This window comes from Cygnus olor, chromosome 8, assembly GCF_009769625.2.
Source record: "Cygnus olor isolate bCygOlo1 chromosome 8, bCygOlo1.pri.v2, whole genome shotgun sequence".
Taxonomy (NCBI): Eukaryota; Metazoa; Chordata; class Aves; order Anseriformes; family Anatidae; genus Cygnus; species Cygnus olor.
In genome coordinates this window covers 7,408,559-7,423,562 of record NC_049176.1, presented here as the reverse complement: position 1 = coordinate 7,423,562, position 15,004 = coordinate 7,408,559, and the positions used below count along the sequence as shown (strand labels likewise).

Genomic DNA, 15,004 nt, shown 5'->3' with positions numbered 1-15,004 from the left:
TCTAAAATCTCAGAGAATACTATCATCAGAAATTGTGAACACTGAATATACCTATGGTTTAATTAATATTTTAAATACAAAACCATGCTTTGATAAACATCTCTGCACTGTGTTAAACTAATACAACACACAAAGCCATCATTTCCAATCAACAGCATTCATTTTTTGTGATCATCTTAACATGTCATTCACCATTTCAAAACTGTCTTAATACACATAATTTGATTTTTTCAACGTATACCACATTCCCATAAATAGAGGTAACAACAAGTTACGTATTTGTATGATCTTGCGATTACCAGTGAGAATCCATCTTTCTTAGGAATGTGGCTGAATGTGGTTGAAATCTGAATAAGGTAGACTAGCATTAAATTCAAAGTTTCTGGCTGCTGAGTTAAAGCATGACTCATTCTGGCTATATAAAAGTATCGAATTAAAATCGATCCAGCATGCCACTGTATACGAGCAGACAATTTTGTTTTCCTGTCATTTAACCATAATAAATTGTCAGTGCAAAGCTGCTCTCGCACACAATTTTGCCAGGTTGGATCGTGTAGCAGCTTCCCAACACGCGGGGATGCGTGGTCAAACAGTGGCATAACCCTCCTGGTGCCGGTGAGTTCTGCATCGCGCTTTGCAATTAAACACACACCGCTGCGTGTGTTCTTGTTTCTTCTAAAGGCGTTAGCTGATTTGCGTAGTAAAGTAAAGGAAATAATTCATAAATCGGCGAGCGGTGGCTACAGCTCAGCCTAAGACCTAGCACGAAAAGCGTGCAAAGCGGGTACCCTGGGCGTTTTAACACGCGGAGCCCCAGCCGAGGGGCGGTGAGGGGGCTGCCTCCCCTCAGCGCCCGGCCGCGGCAGCCACCTCACGCACCGCGGGGCAGGCGGGGTCCTGCCACCCCCCTCTCACCTGTCGTCGCTCTGCCAGCCCTGCTCGCCCAGCAGCAGGTCCCGAAAGCGGTACCGCGGCGGCAGCGGGGGCACCTCGCTGTCCAGGTCCACCATCCTGCCTGGAGGAGGAGGAGGCGGCGGCGAAGCGGCGCTCCCCGGCGTCCCCGCTCAGCCGCCGAGCCGGGGGACGCCGCGCCGTCCCTCAGCGGGTAACGGTCGCCGGGGGCGGCGGTGGGGCTGCCTCGGCGGTGCGCTGCCACCCACCCACCCACCCAGCTAGCCCTCGCGAGCACGCGCGCCGCCCGCCGCCGTTGACAACAAAGGAGCTGCCCGCCGCCATGCAAATGTCGTTCGGAGCCGCCGCCGCCGGGCCAGCCAATGGGGTGGGCGTTGATTAGCATATTCCAGGGAGGGGCGGGGATTTCTGCACTGGCGGCCAATGGGAGGCGCCCCGCTGGCATGCGGGGCAGGGGCTGAGGTCCCGCTGGTTGCACCTGGGGGTCCTGGGGGTGCCCTGGTGTAGGACCCGCGTCGAGGACGCGATGCCAATATAAACCCTTGGGGAGTTGCGTTTGGGTTTGCTCCTTTGGTTTTGGCTGCTCCATCTGTAGGGAGCCTCTGCGCAGCCCTGCATTACTGACAGCTGTTCAGCTGAGCCCGCTGTCCCCTAACTTTGTCTCCTGCCCATCTGTAGTCCATTGGGTTGAAGCATGGCTCCGGAGGTAAATGGCTCATCCTGCTTTGTGCCAGCTCTCTGAAACCTCACATGCAGATGCAATAAGCCACTGGTGAGCTGGCACTATAATCGTTTGGGGCTTTGTCCAATGGAGGAGGAGCAGTGCGCAGGCCCTGTAAGAACCCAAGGGGTGTGCAGCCACGCAGCCGCCGTGGCTGGCTCCCAAAAAAGGGGCTCTCCTGGTCCCCCGGTTTGGGCTGGTCCATCTACCGAGGGAGCATTGACACCTCTGAAACTGCAAAAGGGCTTTCATGCGTCCCGCACAGTCCCTTCACAGGGATACTCAGGAGTCGCTGAGGTTCTTGAGCAGTGCCTAGTGGCCAGGCCGATCTGCCTTGCTTGTAGGTTGACAGGCCTTAGCAAAGGGGCAGAGCTGGCAGAGGGGTCGTTTGTACGCTTCCTCTCTCCCTGGCTACTTTTTCCCCACACACACAGAATTTGGAACCCGTGCAGCTGAAAAATAACTTTTTTTCTTTTTTTCTGGGTTAGTTTTCATTTCTGTCAGTTTCCCAAACCCAGGTTCACCTTAACTGCTGGCAGAAGAGCTAGTGCAGCCGCAGCAGAGCAGCAACGAGGCAGCAACAAGCCATCATAAGGTAGCAAAGACTTACTTATCTCAGCAGTAGATTTGTGCGAGTTTAAAGGGTTCAGAAAACTACAATTTTAGTTTTCTGTGCAAGTAAGCATCAACCAAATGCTTCGTATTAATATATGTGGGTGTTGTTTTGCACAATCCTTTGCCCTTGTTTCCTATGCTTTTTCAGTGTAATCATCCATCTTATAAGATTTGGCTACATGTTGAATGTGTAAGATTGTATGCGGATATAAAAATTTATTTTACAAAATATAGTCTGATGGAAAATTTACTTTCCTTGTTAAAAAAAAAAAAAAAACTAGTTGCATACTAGCATTCCTTTTTTTTTTTTTTTTTGAGGCCAACACAGATTAGACCAACAACTAAGGGCATCAAAGCAGACATTGTAATGCTTTCTCTCTCTCTCTCCCTCTCTTCTCACAGAAGCGGACACTTTGGTTTCTACTTGAATTGGTTCATCTCTGGAAACATTTCTAGCACTTTGCTTCCCAAGCTAATTTTTTTTTCTGTGTTAGTAACTGTTTTGAGTGAGACCAGACTGTACCATATTTGAGTGATATTGTTGAAATCAAGCAAGTAATTTGTGGATGACCGAAGTTGCAATATTAGTCTTAAATCTTATTATACTCCTTTAAAGTCTCTGAATTGCACAAAGAAAAGAAAACTGAAACTTGAAATTTGTGGCCAATGACTGAAAGTGGGATATACTCTAGTAAATACTCCAACTTCCCACGTGACTGAGGAAGTGCATATTACCAATATGAAGATCTGTTTGAATTCACTGTCCAAATTGAAATAGCAAAGAAAGTTTTTTAGAGTTCCTCTTAAAGGTACACCGTAATCTAGACTGTCATATGTATTATAGTCATACTCAGCATCTAATGCCACAGCTTTGGTAAACAAAAATACTGTTACATTTTCCCTGACTGTCATTATTTGCCCTTAGGTCTTCACCTAAGCTCTTCAGTGGTAGCATTTCTTTATTAAAATGAAGTCACGCACAGTGTGACACTGGTGCAGTGTTTAAGTGTGGATGAGGTTTTTAGTCTTTGTTGGTTCTGGGACGAAGTGAGAAGTTAATCCCTAAATGTGGTCTAAATACTGTATGCTTAACTAGATGCTTACATTCGTTTTGTGCATTGAAGATTGAGCCTTCTATCTTCCATCCAGTTGGATTTTTGTGTTGAAAGTAAGCTAGTTAAAAGCTGATATGGCACAAATGGGATCAGCTGAAGCATGGCAAGTGTGGCACAGGGGGATGATGCTTACCCTTTTTCAGAGCTTATTGCATTCAGAATTCACAATGCCCTTCTCATAAGGGCTTGTTAGATTAAGCAAGACAGATGCACATATGTGTCAACAGTTCAAAGGTAAGTCTCTCTTTGCTTTGGCTGATATGAGAAATAAATAAAATAGTGAATTAGCCTGCTGCCACATTCTTGCCAGTTTTACTATGCTGCATTCTGAAGTCAGAATTCTCTAAAACTCTAATTTAAAAACAAACAAAAAAGTACAGGATCTTTCTCCATTAGAATATTTGTTATGTGCAGTTAATTTTTTTCTTTCTTAGTTGTTTCTCCACCCGAGCAAGGTGTCTCTTCTTAGAAAACATTGTTTCCTCGCTCTGTCCCTGTGTCTTCTCATCTTGCAAAAACTTCCTTGGTCTCTATGTTTATTCCTTCACTTGAAGCAGAGGGAAACTGTATATTATAATGATCTGTTGTACAAGTAAAATAGGGTTTAGGCTAACTATAGTCCTTTTCTGAAATCTGTGAATCATAGGTCAGATGAGAAATTAATTGTGTGTCTACTGTATCTTCTAACAGCCTCATTAATTTTTCCACCCTAATTGATTAATCTAACATTTGTTTTCATGCTTGAGGAGCTAAGTAACAGTAGAAGCTTTTGCACTTCTTCTACCACAGAAATGCTTTTCAAAATGGTAGTAGGTATCTGGCATACTAACACCCTGGTAAATAGTTGAGCAGAGTAAATAAAAAGCAAACTCATAACTGAGTCTATAGTCACTCAATATATACAGAAGCTTAATTTTATTCTCTGAAGTAATATAAACTCTTTGCATTATAAAATAACTGTGTTCTTCCTTTCTGACAGTATGAGGCCTAGACTCTGAAAAGTTCTTAAGTGTATAAAATTGGACAGAGCTAGGTTTTTAGTTATCTGAATCTAATATTTTGATTAGGACTTAAACCCCCTTGAACATCTTCAAGCTGAAGAGACACTGAATCTTCTGCATGGAGATAAATGCTCTTATACACAAGCTGTTTTACTGGGTCACTATGCTAAAGCTAGGATTTCTTTCTGCTATGCTTAAGTGGTAAAGAAAAGCTGTGAGCCACACTCACTTCTTTCTAGGAACAAATTTAAGTTTGTAATCTCGGGGGATGGCAGTCCTGAGAAGCATCAGAAACACCTGTGACACAGTCTTGGGAACTGAAAATAGACTTGAATTAATCTTTCTTCTTTAAACTTTTTTACTGATTGGGTGCAGGTGGGTAACTTATTCCAGGTGCTTAACCCTGAAGATTAAGGGAGGCAGAGTAAGAACTTTGTTGCTGAGTTTTTTGCTAGTGATTATATTTAAGTCTTTGCTCATACTAAGATATGGAAAATAGAAAAAAGCATTTAAGTTTCCTTTTTAGGTTACTCATATTTTTGGTGGTGTATGGGTAAAAGCATACGCTGGCACAATGTCAATGACTTCTGTATGTTTTGGAACACTTGCAGTGTATATGGAGGTATATATTATTTATTAATACTGTTCTTAATTTAAGATGTTCTAACCATTTACCTAAGTCTGAATTGTGCATTCTGCTGTAATCAAGTAAATCAGATTATCTGGTTAGTTTTTGATACCTTCCTCAAAAAGATTGTATGTTTTTATTATTACTTAGTTTATTTACTGACACTGGAACATTCTTTGCTGCTGGTGTTGATACTTACAACTTACTTGTTGATACTTACTTCAGGTAAATAAAAGCAAAACCTGACTGCAAACAGTTAGAGTAGAATGTTGCCTGTGATAAACTGGTGCATTTTGATGTCTTGAAGTGTTGATGGTCCTTTGCATTGTGGAGATAAAATAGTCTTTATCAGACACAATTCTTAATTTCTGTTCCCTCCATTGCTTTTCAATTGTATACCAGATTCAGAGACAATAAATGTTTCTGACATATCTGATAAGCTTATGATCCTACTGTTTTTATTCTTCTAAATACTGTTATTAGGTTGTGGTTAGACAAGAAAGAACACTGCTTAAAGATAAGCTTCTCAAACAAAAGGTGAAGAAGAAAAGGGTACGTATGAAACAAGTGCATACTAAATTATTTTAAATGGTTCTGTAATACACAGCAGTAATTTGCACGTATTATCCTTTTAAGGAAGATGATAGACTAATATTGTCTTTGATATTCAGTTAACTCACTAAGTAGGCATATACGAGACGCTTCCCATAGGCCAATAGTCTAGGCTGTAGTGAAAAACAGTAAGAGGAAATGCCTTCTTTGTAAAGTTGGCATGCTTTCTCCTATTGATTAAAAAAAAAAATGTTTAACTGAAAAATAAATGACAAAAACTCAAACTTATTTTGAACCTTTTTTTTTTTTCTGCCCTGGTGCTTACTTCTTAGATATCCCCTCCACCTCCCCTATCCCAAAACCAAGAAATATCTGAATGTTTATGTAGCTAATGAGAACTTTTCAAACTCTACTTTCACATTACTGCAAGTTGATCAACTCTCTTTGAGTGCGTCTGTGTGGTTTCACAGTTAAGACTGGAACAAGGGCCTAGAGTACTGGCACCACTGGAAAGCACACAAGACAATTCTTCAGCTTTGCTGGCTGAATGGAAAGTTTGGGGACTCATTATTCACAGAACATAAAATGAACAGTGATTTAGATAAGTAAACTGTATTTAAACAGTATTTGATTAACTTATCTGCAATTTCACTTCCAAAATACCCTCCAAAGGTAGAATTTTCAATAGAAAAAAATCACAATGACATTATCTGTTAAAATGTGCCTAGTTATAATTCTGAAATGAAGAGCCTTTCCTGATAAATATTATTTATCTCAGAAAATAGAGATTCAATAGTGGGGGGTGGGGAAAAAAAGTATACTCCTCAGTTAGAAAACAGTACTTTTATTAAAAAAAAAAAAAAAAGATACCATCTTTTTAAAAAGCAAGAAACTAATAGGTGCAAAACTCAAATGGAAAGAGCACATAGATGTGTTCTGAAGTACAGAACATAGATGCCTTGTAGGAAAAAAGTTAGGTGTGCTGGACTGAGGGTCACAGCATCCAGCAGTCTGAATGGATGTGAGAGGCTAAACCAAGCCAATATCAGACACTGGTGAGAGCTCTGTTTTGAGGATTCCCCTCTTTGACTACCACAATACAAAACTATCGTTTACTAATATGGAGTATAGGACTAAAAATTACAACAGTGTAAAATGATTAGCTAGAGGATGCCTTAATGGGTTTAAGCATGAAAGCTTGTAGATGGCAATTTTGGCTATATGTCTAAAAAGCATATATATCACCACTATAAAACTTAGCTATAGCTCAGGGCATGTTGCCCAAGTGGGTTCGTATTGAGTAGCAAGAGGGCAAAATGACCTTTAATTGTTGGTTGTAGCATTCTATTTTACTTTTACCCAATACTTGTGCTTAGTGAGGTTGGTGGAAAGCAAAGGGCCTGTTGCTGAGCAGTGCAACAATTATAGGGCCCGAAGGACACAGACACAGACACAGATTTCTAGGTTGGAAGAGACCTCAAGATCATCGAGTCCAACCTCCGACCTAACACTAAGTACTCCACTAAACCATATCACTAAGCTCTACATCTAAACGTCTTTTAAAGACCTCCAGGGATGGTGACTCCACCACCTCCCTGGGCAGCCCGTTCCAATGCTTAATAACCCTTTCGGTAAAGAAGTACTTCCTAACATCCAACCTAAAACTCCCCTGTCGCAACTTTCGCCCATTCCCCCTCGTCCTGTCACCAGGCACGTGGGAGAACAGACCAACCCCCACCTCTCTACAGCCTCCTTTAAGGTAACTGTAGAGAGCAATAAGGTCGCCCCTGAGCCTCCTCTTCTCCAGGCTGAACAAGCCCAGCTCCCTCAGCCGTTCCTCGTAAGACTTGTTCTCCAGACCCCTCACCAGCTTGGTCACCCTTCTCTGGACTCGCTCGAGCACATCCATGTCCTTCCTGTAGTGAGGGGCCCAAAACTGAACACAGTACTCAAGGTGCGGCCTCACCAGAGCCGAGTACAGGGGCACAATCACTTCCCTAGACCTGCTGGCCACACTGCTTCTTATACAGGCCAGGATGCTGTTGGCCTTCTTGGCCACCTGAGCACACTGCTGGCTCATATTCAGCCGACTATCAACCAATACTCCCAGGTCCTTCTCGGCCAGGCAGCTTTCCAGCCACTCATCTCCCAGCCTGTAGCTCTGCTTGGGGTTGTTGCGCCCCAGGTGCAGGACCTGGCACTTGGCCTTGTTGAACTTCATACAGTTGACCTCAGCCCATCGCTCCAGCCTATCCAGATCCTCCTGCAGAGCCTTCCTGCCCTCAAGCAGATCGACACACGCACTTAGCTTGGTGTCATCTGCAAACTTACTGAGGGTGCACTGGACGCCCTCATCCAGATCATCGATAAAGATATTAAAGACGACCGGCCCCAGTACCGAGCCCTGGGGGACACCACTAGTGACCAGCCTCCAACCAGATTTGACTCCATTCACCACAACTCTCTGGGCCCGGCTATCCAGCCAGTTTCTAACCCAGCGAAGCGTACGCCAGTCCAAGCCCCGAGCAGCCAGTTTCTTGAGGAGAATGTTGTGGGGAACGGTGTCAAAAGCCTTACTGAGGTCAAGGTAAACCACATCCACAGCCTTTCCCTCATCCACCAAGCGCGTCACTTGGTCATAGAAGGAGATCAGGTTCGTCAAGCAGGACCTGCCTTTCATAAACCCATGCTGACTGGGCCTGATCGCCTGCTTGCCCTGCAAGTGCCGCGTGATGACCCTCAAGATAATCTGCTCCATGAGCTTTCCTGGCACTGAGGTCAAACTGACAGGCCTATAGTTCCCCGGGTCTGCCCTCCGGCCCTTCTTATAGATGGGCGTCACATTGGCTAGCCGCCAGTCAACTGGGACCTCCCCCGATAGCCAGGACTGCCGATAAATGATGGAAAGCGGCTCGGCCAGCTCCTCCGCCAGTTCTTTCAGTACCCTCGGGTGCATCCCATCCGGCCGCACTTGCGCACATCCGGCCCCCGACTTGCGCACATCCAAGCTCTGTAGCAGGTCGCCAACCATTTCCTCGTGAATAGCGAAGGCCACATCCTGCTCCCCATCCCCTTCCACCAGCTCAGGGCACTGGGTGTCCAGAGAACAACCGGTATTGCCGCTAAAGACTGAGGCAAAGGCGGCATTAAGCACCTCAGCCTTTTCCTCATCCTTAGTAACTAGGTTTCCCCTCGCATCCAGTAAAGGATGGAGATTCTCCTTAGTCCTCCGTTTCGCGTTGATATATTTGTAAAAGGATTTTTTGTTGTCTTTAACGGCAGTAGCCAGATTGAGCTCCAGATGAGCTTTGGCCTTTCTAATTTTCTCCCTGCACAGCCTCGCTACATCCTTGTAGTCCTCCTCAGTGGCCCGCCCTTTTTTTGTGTTTGTTTGTTTGTTTCAATTGTTTAGTTAAACTGAAACCTTGATAGGTAGACGGCCTGCTTTACATAGCCTGGTGAGCATGATTCTGTATTGCAAGCATGAACCTTGTAATGCTGTTTCAGACACAGGGCATTCAATATCACCTGATCTATGTATTCTTATATGCTGAACCACCATAGCACAGATCCAAAAAGGAGCTGTATCCACTTCAGGGCTACCCCCGGCCCTTGCATGCCACAGTGCTCCGACATCCGTGGTGACCAGTACAGAAACTATAGGAACAATTAGTATGGCAGCACTGTGGCAGGGCAGAGCAACGTGGGAGGAAATGGTGATATCCTCTGAACTGCCTTCCAGTAGATCTTCACTTGGCTGTGAATAGAACTTAGTTTAAACTAGAAGTAGTGACAACCGCTTTTATGTAGGAGACCATTTTTTTGCAAAGAGCACTTTTTCAAGTAACTTTTGCTTTTCTTTTGACTACAGAGTACTGAGCTAGGAGAATGAGATGGCAATTAAACAGATGTGGGTTCTTAATGTGTACCTGTACTGCTCATCAAGATCTGTTAACGCATATACTGGGGAGTAAGCACCACACAAGGTCATGTACACAGGTGTGCATACTTACATGTTGCAAATTTATAATAAAGATTCTTGTAATTTATAGTAAAGTTACAATAATTTGTAATAAAAATTACAGAAAATGTCAAATTTATAATATAACATTTAAAGTACAAATTTAGAAGTGGACATGATAGGTCTCCCCTCATGGCTGCAAAATCCTACCTGAACATGTTAATATATACTTTGTATTAGGAGAAGATAAAGCAATATTCAAATAAATCCTAAAATTGCTTTTCTATTTGCATGGGTGTTTACGTATACCACCCTTAGTGAAATGGCCTGAAAAACAGCCATTAAGATGTGAATCTGAGTTAAAGCACCCAAAAGTGTATGAGACTGCATATGCCACAGCTCATCACGTTTGAAGGGTTGATGACTATCAGCCAGCTTAAACAGTAAGGAGGGAGTTTCAGAGTAATTTTTGAAACAAGGGAGGTCCCAGTTTGGACAGGTGTTACAAGGAACGAAGGAAAGTTTGTAGCAGGAGGGAGAACAGTGGGAACAGAGCAGCTGTCAAAAGCAGAGCAGCTGGGCTTAACGATCTTGAATGTTGGCCCACCAGCATCATGACTTTTCCCTAGGCCAGCTGGAGCATCTCCCCCATCAAATACAAGCAACCTGCATCCAGTGAGGGTAGAGACAGTTCAGGGTGCAACATGTAGGTATGCACACCTGTATGTGTTTGTGACCTTGGGTGGTGCTTACTCCCCAGTACGTGCATTAACAGATTTTGATGAGCAGTAAAAGTACACGTTAAGAACCCACATCTCCGACAGGAGCTATGTGAGAGGGGGACTGTGCATATAACTCTTTGTGAGTAGGTGCACATGGATTTGTATGTATGAATAGAAACTTTGGAGATTGGTAGTGAAAGGACATTTAGAAATTTGTTAGGTGCTCATTAGCGTTTTTCTGTTAAGTGTCCTATCTGATGTATTGCTGATACTGATCCCGAATGTATAGCTCAGTGGTTGCCGGTTAATTACATGCCTAAGCAAACTGGGCAAATTTTCCCTGTTACACCATTAGGTTGTAATTGTAGATATTACGTGATATGTAATGTCATGAATTGGAGTTCTCTACCAGTGGGAGAGACAAATAGTTGTTGACAATGGAAAGATAATCTCACTATTAAGATAGTAGGATAGGACTTTTTTTGTGAAGATTTTTGAGCAAAACTGTGACTGTTTCTAGAATGCTACAAGCTGTATTGATATTGTTAGAATCAGGTGTGACAGCAAGCATGCTGTCAGAATATGCTGAAATTATACCAGTCAGAGGTGCTATTCCAGCAGAGACTAACTGAACTGCTATTACTAAGCATCACAAGTTCCTTGCTGGAAGACAGTGACTTTCTCAGCGACTTTCATTGTGCTTCCATAGACCTTGTATAATAGGTCCGTATTTTTCTCATACTGGGGACCCCAGAACTGGATACAGTACTCCAGGTGGGCTCTCATGAGAGCAGAGGGGGAGAATCACCTCCCTCAACCTACTACCATGCTACTTTATATGTAGTCCAGGATACAACTGGCTTTCTGGGCTGCAAGCCTATGTTGCCAGCTCATATCCATTTTTTCATCAACCAAAACCCCCAAGTTCTCCACTGCAGGGCTGCTCTCAATCAATTCATCACCCAGTCTGTAGTGATGTTGAGGATTACTCTGACCCAGGTGCAGGATCTTGCACCTGGCCTTGCTGAACTTCATAAGGTTCACCTGGGCCCACTTTTCAAGCCCATCAAGGTCCCTCTGGATGTCATCCCTTCCCTGTAGCATTATCAAGAGCACCAATCAGCTTGGTGTGGTCTGCAAACTTCCTGAGGGTACGCTCAATCCCACTATCTATGTTATTAAAAAAGATATTAAACAGTACTAGTCCCAGTATGGACCCCTGAGGGACATCATTTGTTACTGGTTCCCATTTGGACACTGAGCCATTGACTGTAACTCTTTGGATGTGGCCATCCAGCCAATTCCTTATCTATCTAACATGTCATCCATCAAGTCCATATGTCTCCTATTTAGAGGCAAGAATGTTCTGGGGGACCGTATCAGAGGCCTTACAGGAAGTCTAGACAGATGTCATCAGTTGCTCTTCCCTCCCTGCTGATGCAGTCACTCGATCAGAGAAGGCCACTGGATTAGCCAGGCACTATTTGCCTTTGGTGAAGCCATGCTGGCTTCTAATCATCTCTCTGTCTTCCATATACTTCAGCATAATGTCCAGAAGAATCTCTTCCGTGACCCTACTGGACAGTGAGGTGAGGCTGACTGGCGAGTAGGTCCTTCCCACTGCAAGGAAACTTGCTTTTGGACTCAACAGCTCACTGGTACAGAAACATGTAAATGTGTGCAGTGAGATTGGCACAGAGAAGACAAACGAGACTATCCTGGTGCAGTTAAGAGCACTGTTGTATGCAGAAGCCCATGGTTCTGTATCACAGAACAAAAAGAATTATAGATTTGGTCAGTGCTGTTCTGTGAGGACGTGTTTCTTAGAACTCAGTTTAGACAGGCGCAAAAAAATTCTCTTTATCGATCAGATATGCGTCGGTACCTGCAAAATGGATGCAGACCAATCATCACAGGGTCATGGAGCAGGGCAAGAGATCATTTTCCACTTATGAACCACTTGACAATAGAAGGAGGGAGGGAAAGGAAGAGGTGTTTTACTGTCTGGCAGATTTCTTGTAGATGAAACAACTGAATCCTAGTTTTCAGTAACGCTATTCCTTTGAACCGGTAACTGGAAACACAGTCTAGGTGTAAATAAATAGAAGACCAAACAAAAAAACTCCAGCTGTATTTTGAGAAGGAAAAAAAAAAAAAGTTTTCACTGCTTTGGAATTCAGGCTTGATTTGGGATCTCTCTTCTAAACACACTCTCTTAACCTATACCGGTAGGCTACCTAAGCCAGTCATCATGAGGATATGTTACGTGTTTTTTTGGGAGCACACATCTATGTATTCTCCATGCCAGTCAGACATCACTACCTACCAGTGTGTGGTTGTGGTGGTTTTACTCAAAGGGAAAGGGGAGAGAAAATACAATGAAAAGGTCTCAAGGGTTGAGATAAGGACAGGGAGATCACTCAACAATTATTGTCATGGACAAAAGACTCAGCATAGGGAGATTAATGTAATTTATTACCTATTACTAACAAGCTCGAGCAGTGAGAAACTCAAACTATAAACACCTTTCCCCCATGTACCCTCTTCTACGTCCTCCCCCCAAGCAGTGCATTGGAACGGGGAATGGGGGCTGCGGTGAGTCTGTAACACTTCATCTCTGCAGCTCCTTCACGGTCACTCTCTGCCCCTGCTCTAGCATGGGGTCCCTCCCACAGGATGCCATCCTTCCTAAACTGATCCTGCGTGGGCTTCCCACAGGCAGCAGCTCTTCAAGAACTGCTCCCACATGGCTCCGTACCATGGGCTCCATCCCCCAGGAGCAAACTGCCCCAGCACAGGTCCCCCACGAGCGGCAGCTCCCCCCAGAGCCCCTGCTCCTGCGTGGGCTCCTCTCCACGGGCTGCAGCTCCGGCCCGGGGCTTGCTCCTGCAGGGGCTCTCCATGGGCCACAGCCTCCTCCAGGCTACATCCACCTGCTCCACCGGGGGCTCCTCCACGGGCTGCAACGTGGAGATCTGCTCCATGTGGGATCCATGGGCTGCAGGGGGACAGCCTGCTCCACCAGGGGCCTCTCCACAAGCCACAGGGGAGCTTCTGCTCTGTGCTAGGAGCACCTCCTGTGCTGACCTTGGGGGCTGCAGGGCTGCTTCTCACCCCGCACTCTCCCGGCTGCTGTTGTACAGCAGTTTCTTTCCCTTTCTTAAATCTGCTCTCACAGAGGCGCAAACAACTTCTCTTGTCTCGGCTCTGGCCAGCAGTGGGGCCCTTTGGAGCTGGCTGAAACTGGCCCTTATCTAACATGAGGCGGCTTCTGGACTCTTCTCACAGAAGCCACCCCTGCAGCCCCCCACTACCAAAACCTTGCCACATAAACCCAATACAGAGGTCTGCAGCTGTTTTTTCATCTGTCTCCTGAGAACGCTTTGTAATCTTACATTTTTTTCCAAATTCTCAATGTCAAGTAACTCCCCTTCTATGTGGAGTGCACTTCTCCTAAAGCCAAGACATTTAGGGAAAGTATTAATAAGACTGTTGCTAACATGAATCCATGAAGAGTTCCTCTGTTAGCTCGGTTTACCATGTGGTTCATCTTTTTGCACAATCCGTATCATTTTTCTTTGGACACTTCGTTATCCATATTACAGTTATTACACTAATTCACATCTTCTCCATCTTGGAATTTCTCATGTGATACTGAAACAAATTCTTCAGTATCACTGAGGGTTATTTGATGAAATATGTTACCTCTGATCTGAGTAGTGGGCTATCTTATGCAAGAACCAAGGGTTAGTAAATCACTTTGTATTTTAGTCTGCTTTGTATTTCAGTTATTTTCAACATAGGTCTTAAATGTATGTAGTAGAGATGTTCATTTTTACACACATATAATATTAATTTGGTTTGTTTTTTAAACATGTAAGACAGAACATCAAAAAATTATATGTACAACTTCTTCTTTTTGGGGGGTGGGGGGGTATGATGTAAAAACAAGCACACCGCAGGGAGGGACAGTGTCATCCAAAATTGCCAGGCGTTTATTTATTTATTTATTTAGCAACATTTGGAGAGGAAAAAAAAATAAACCCTTGTGTGTTGCAAGAGGGTTAGGGGAAGTGACTGCTGAAATCACTCACAGTATAAATGGTTTGCAAGGTCAGTCCCTGAAGTCACTCAGTGAGTAAAATAGGAGTGCATAAAGTAATCAAAAAAGTTGGCTACAGTACTGAATGCCTTTTCTGAGTCACTAGAATGTCATTCCTGGGCTATACAGCTCTCCTTCTATGTTGGGTATATTGTACTGCAGAAAGAGGTAAGCTTTAATATGAAAAAAAAATTGCTTTCTTAAAGTGCGTAGGAAGATTGTTACTAAAACAATTTGTAAATAAAATGTTCAAATTAAAGCCTATTTTAATGAAGTTCTGTCAACAGTAATTGAGATTTCTTCTGGTAATATTTAACACAGGATTCAGTATCTTGTCATGGGTATTATTTCACCTATTTATTGGATAACTACTGCTGTTACTAAACTGTTGCACATTTTTTTTAAATGGTTATCATCTCTATAAACTACAACCAGACAAATCATTTGTTATTTGTTATATTTTTAATTATTCTAACATCTAAAACCTGTAAATAGTCAGTAGATTAAAATAGAGAATATTCAATAAATGTGTTTTTTTCTTCTTTTTTTTTTTTTTTCTGTCTGGAATGGTCTATGAGATAATCTGAGAAAAATAAATGTTTAGTGACTGACTTAGCTTACAAAATAGCTGTTGAATGACAGCTTGTTCTGTGGCATTTTCATCAATTAAATGAG

General features: G+C 43.6%; 2 protein-coding genes across 7 annotated transcripts in view; one reads left to right on the top strand and one right to left on the bottom strand.

The window, feature by feature from the left end:
• Positions 1–1,160, bottom strand: part of KCNT2 (potassium sodium-activated channel subfamily T member 2) — a 144,576-nt gene extending 143,416 nt beyond the window's left edge. For all 4 annotated transcript variants that reach the window (XM_040565398.1, XM_040565399.1, XM_040565400.1 and 1 more), the window contains exon 1: positions 916–1,160. In XM_040565398.1, coding sequence (XP_040421332.1) covers positions 916–1,010 — 95 coding nt within the window. In that variant the 5' untranslated portion in view covers positions 1,011–1,160. The remainder of the gene's footprint in view (positions 1–915) is intronic.
• A 13,179-nt stretch (positions 1,161–14,339) lies between these two features.
• The window catches only part of CFH (complement factor H), a 37,172-nt gene continuing 36,507 nt past the window's right edge, over positions 14,340–15,004 (top strand). For 2 of the 3 annotated variants that reach the window (XM_040565504.1, XM_040565505.1), the window contains exon 1: positions 14,340–14,497. In XM_040565504.1, coding sequence (XP_040421438.1) covers positions 14,437–14,497 — 61 coding nt within the window. In that variant the 5' untranslated portion in view covers positions 14,340–14,436. The remainder of the gene's footprint in view (positions 14,498–15,004) is intronic. The other variant, XM_040565503.1, reaches the window with a different exon arrangement.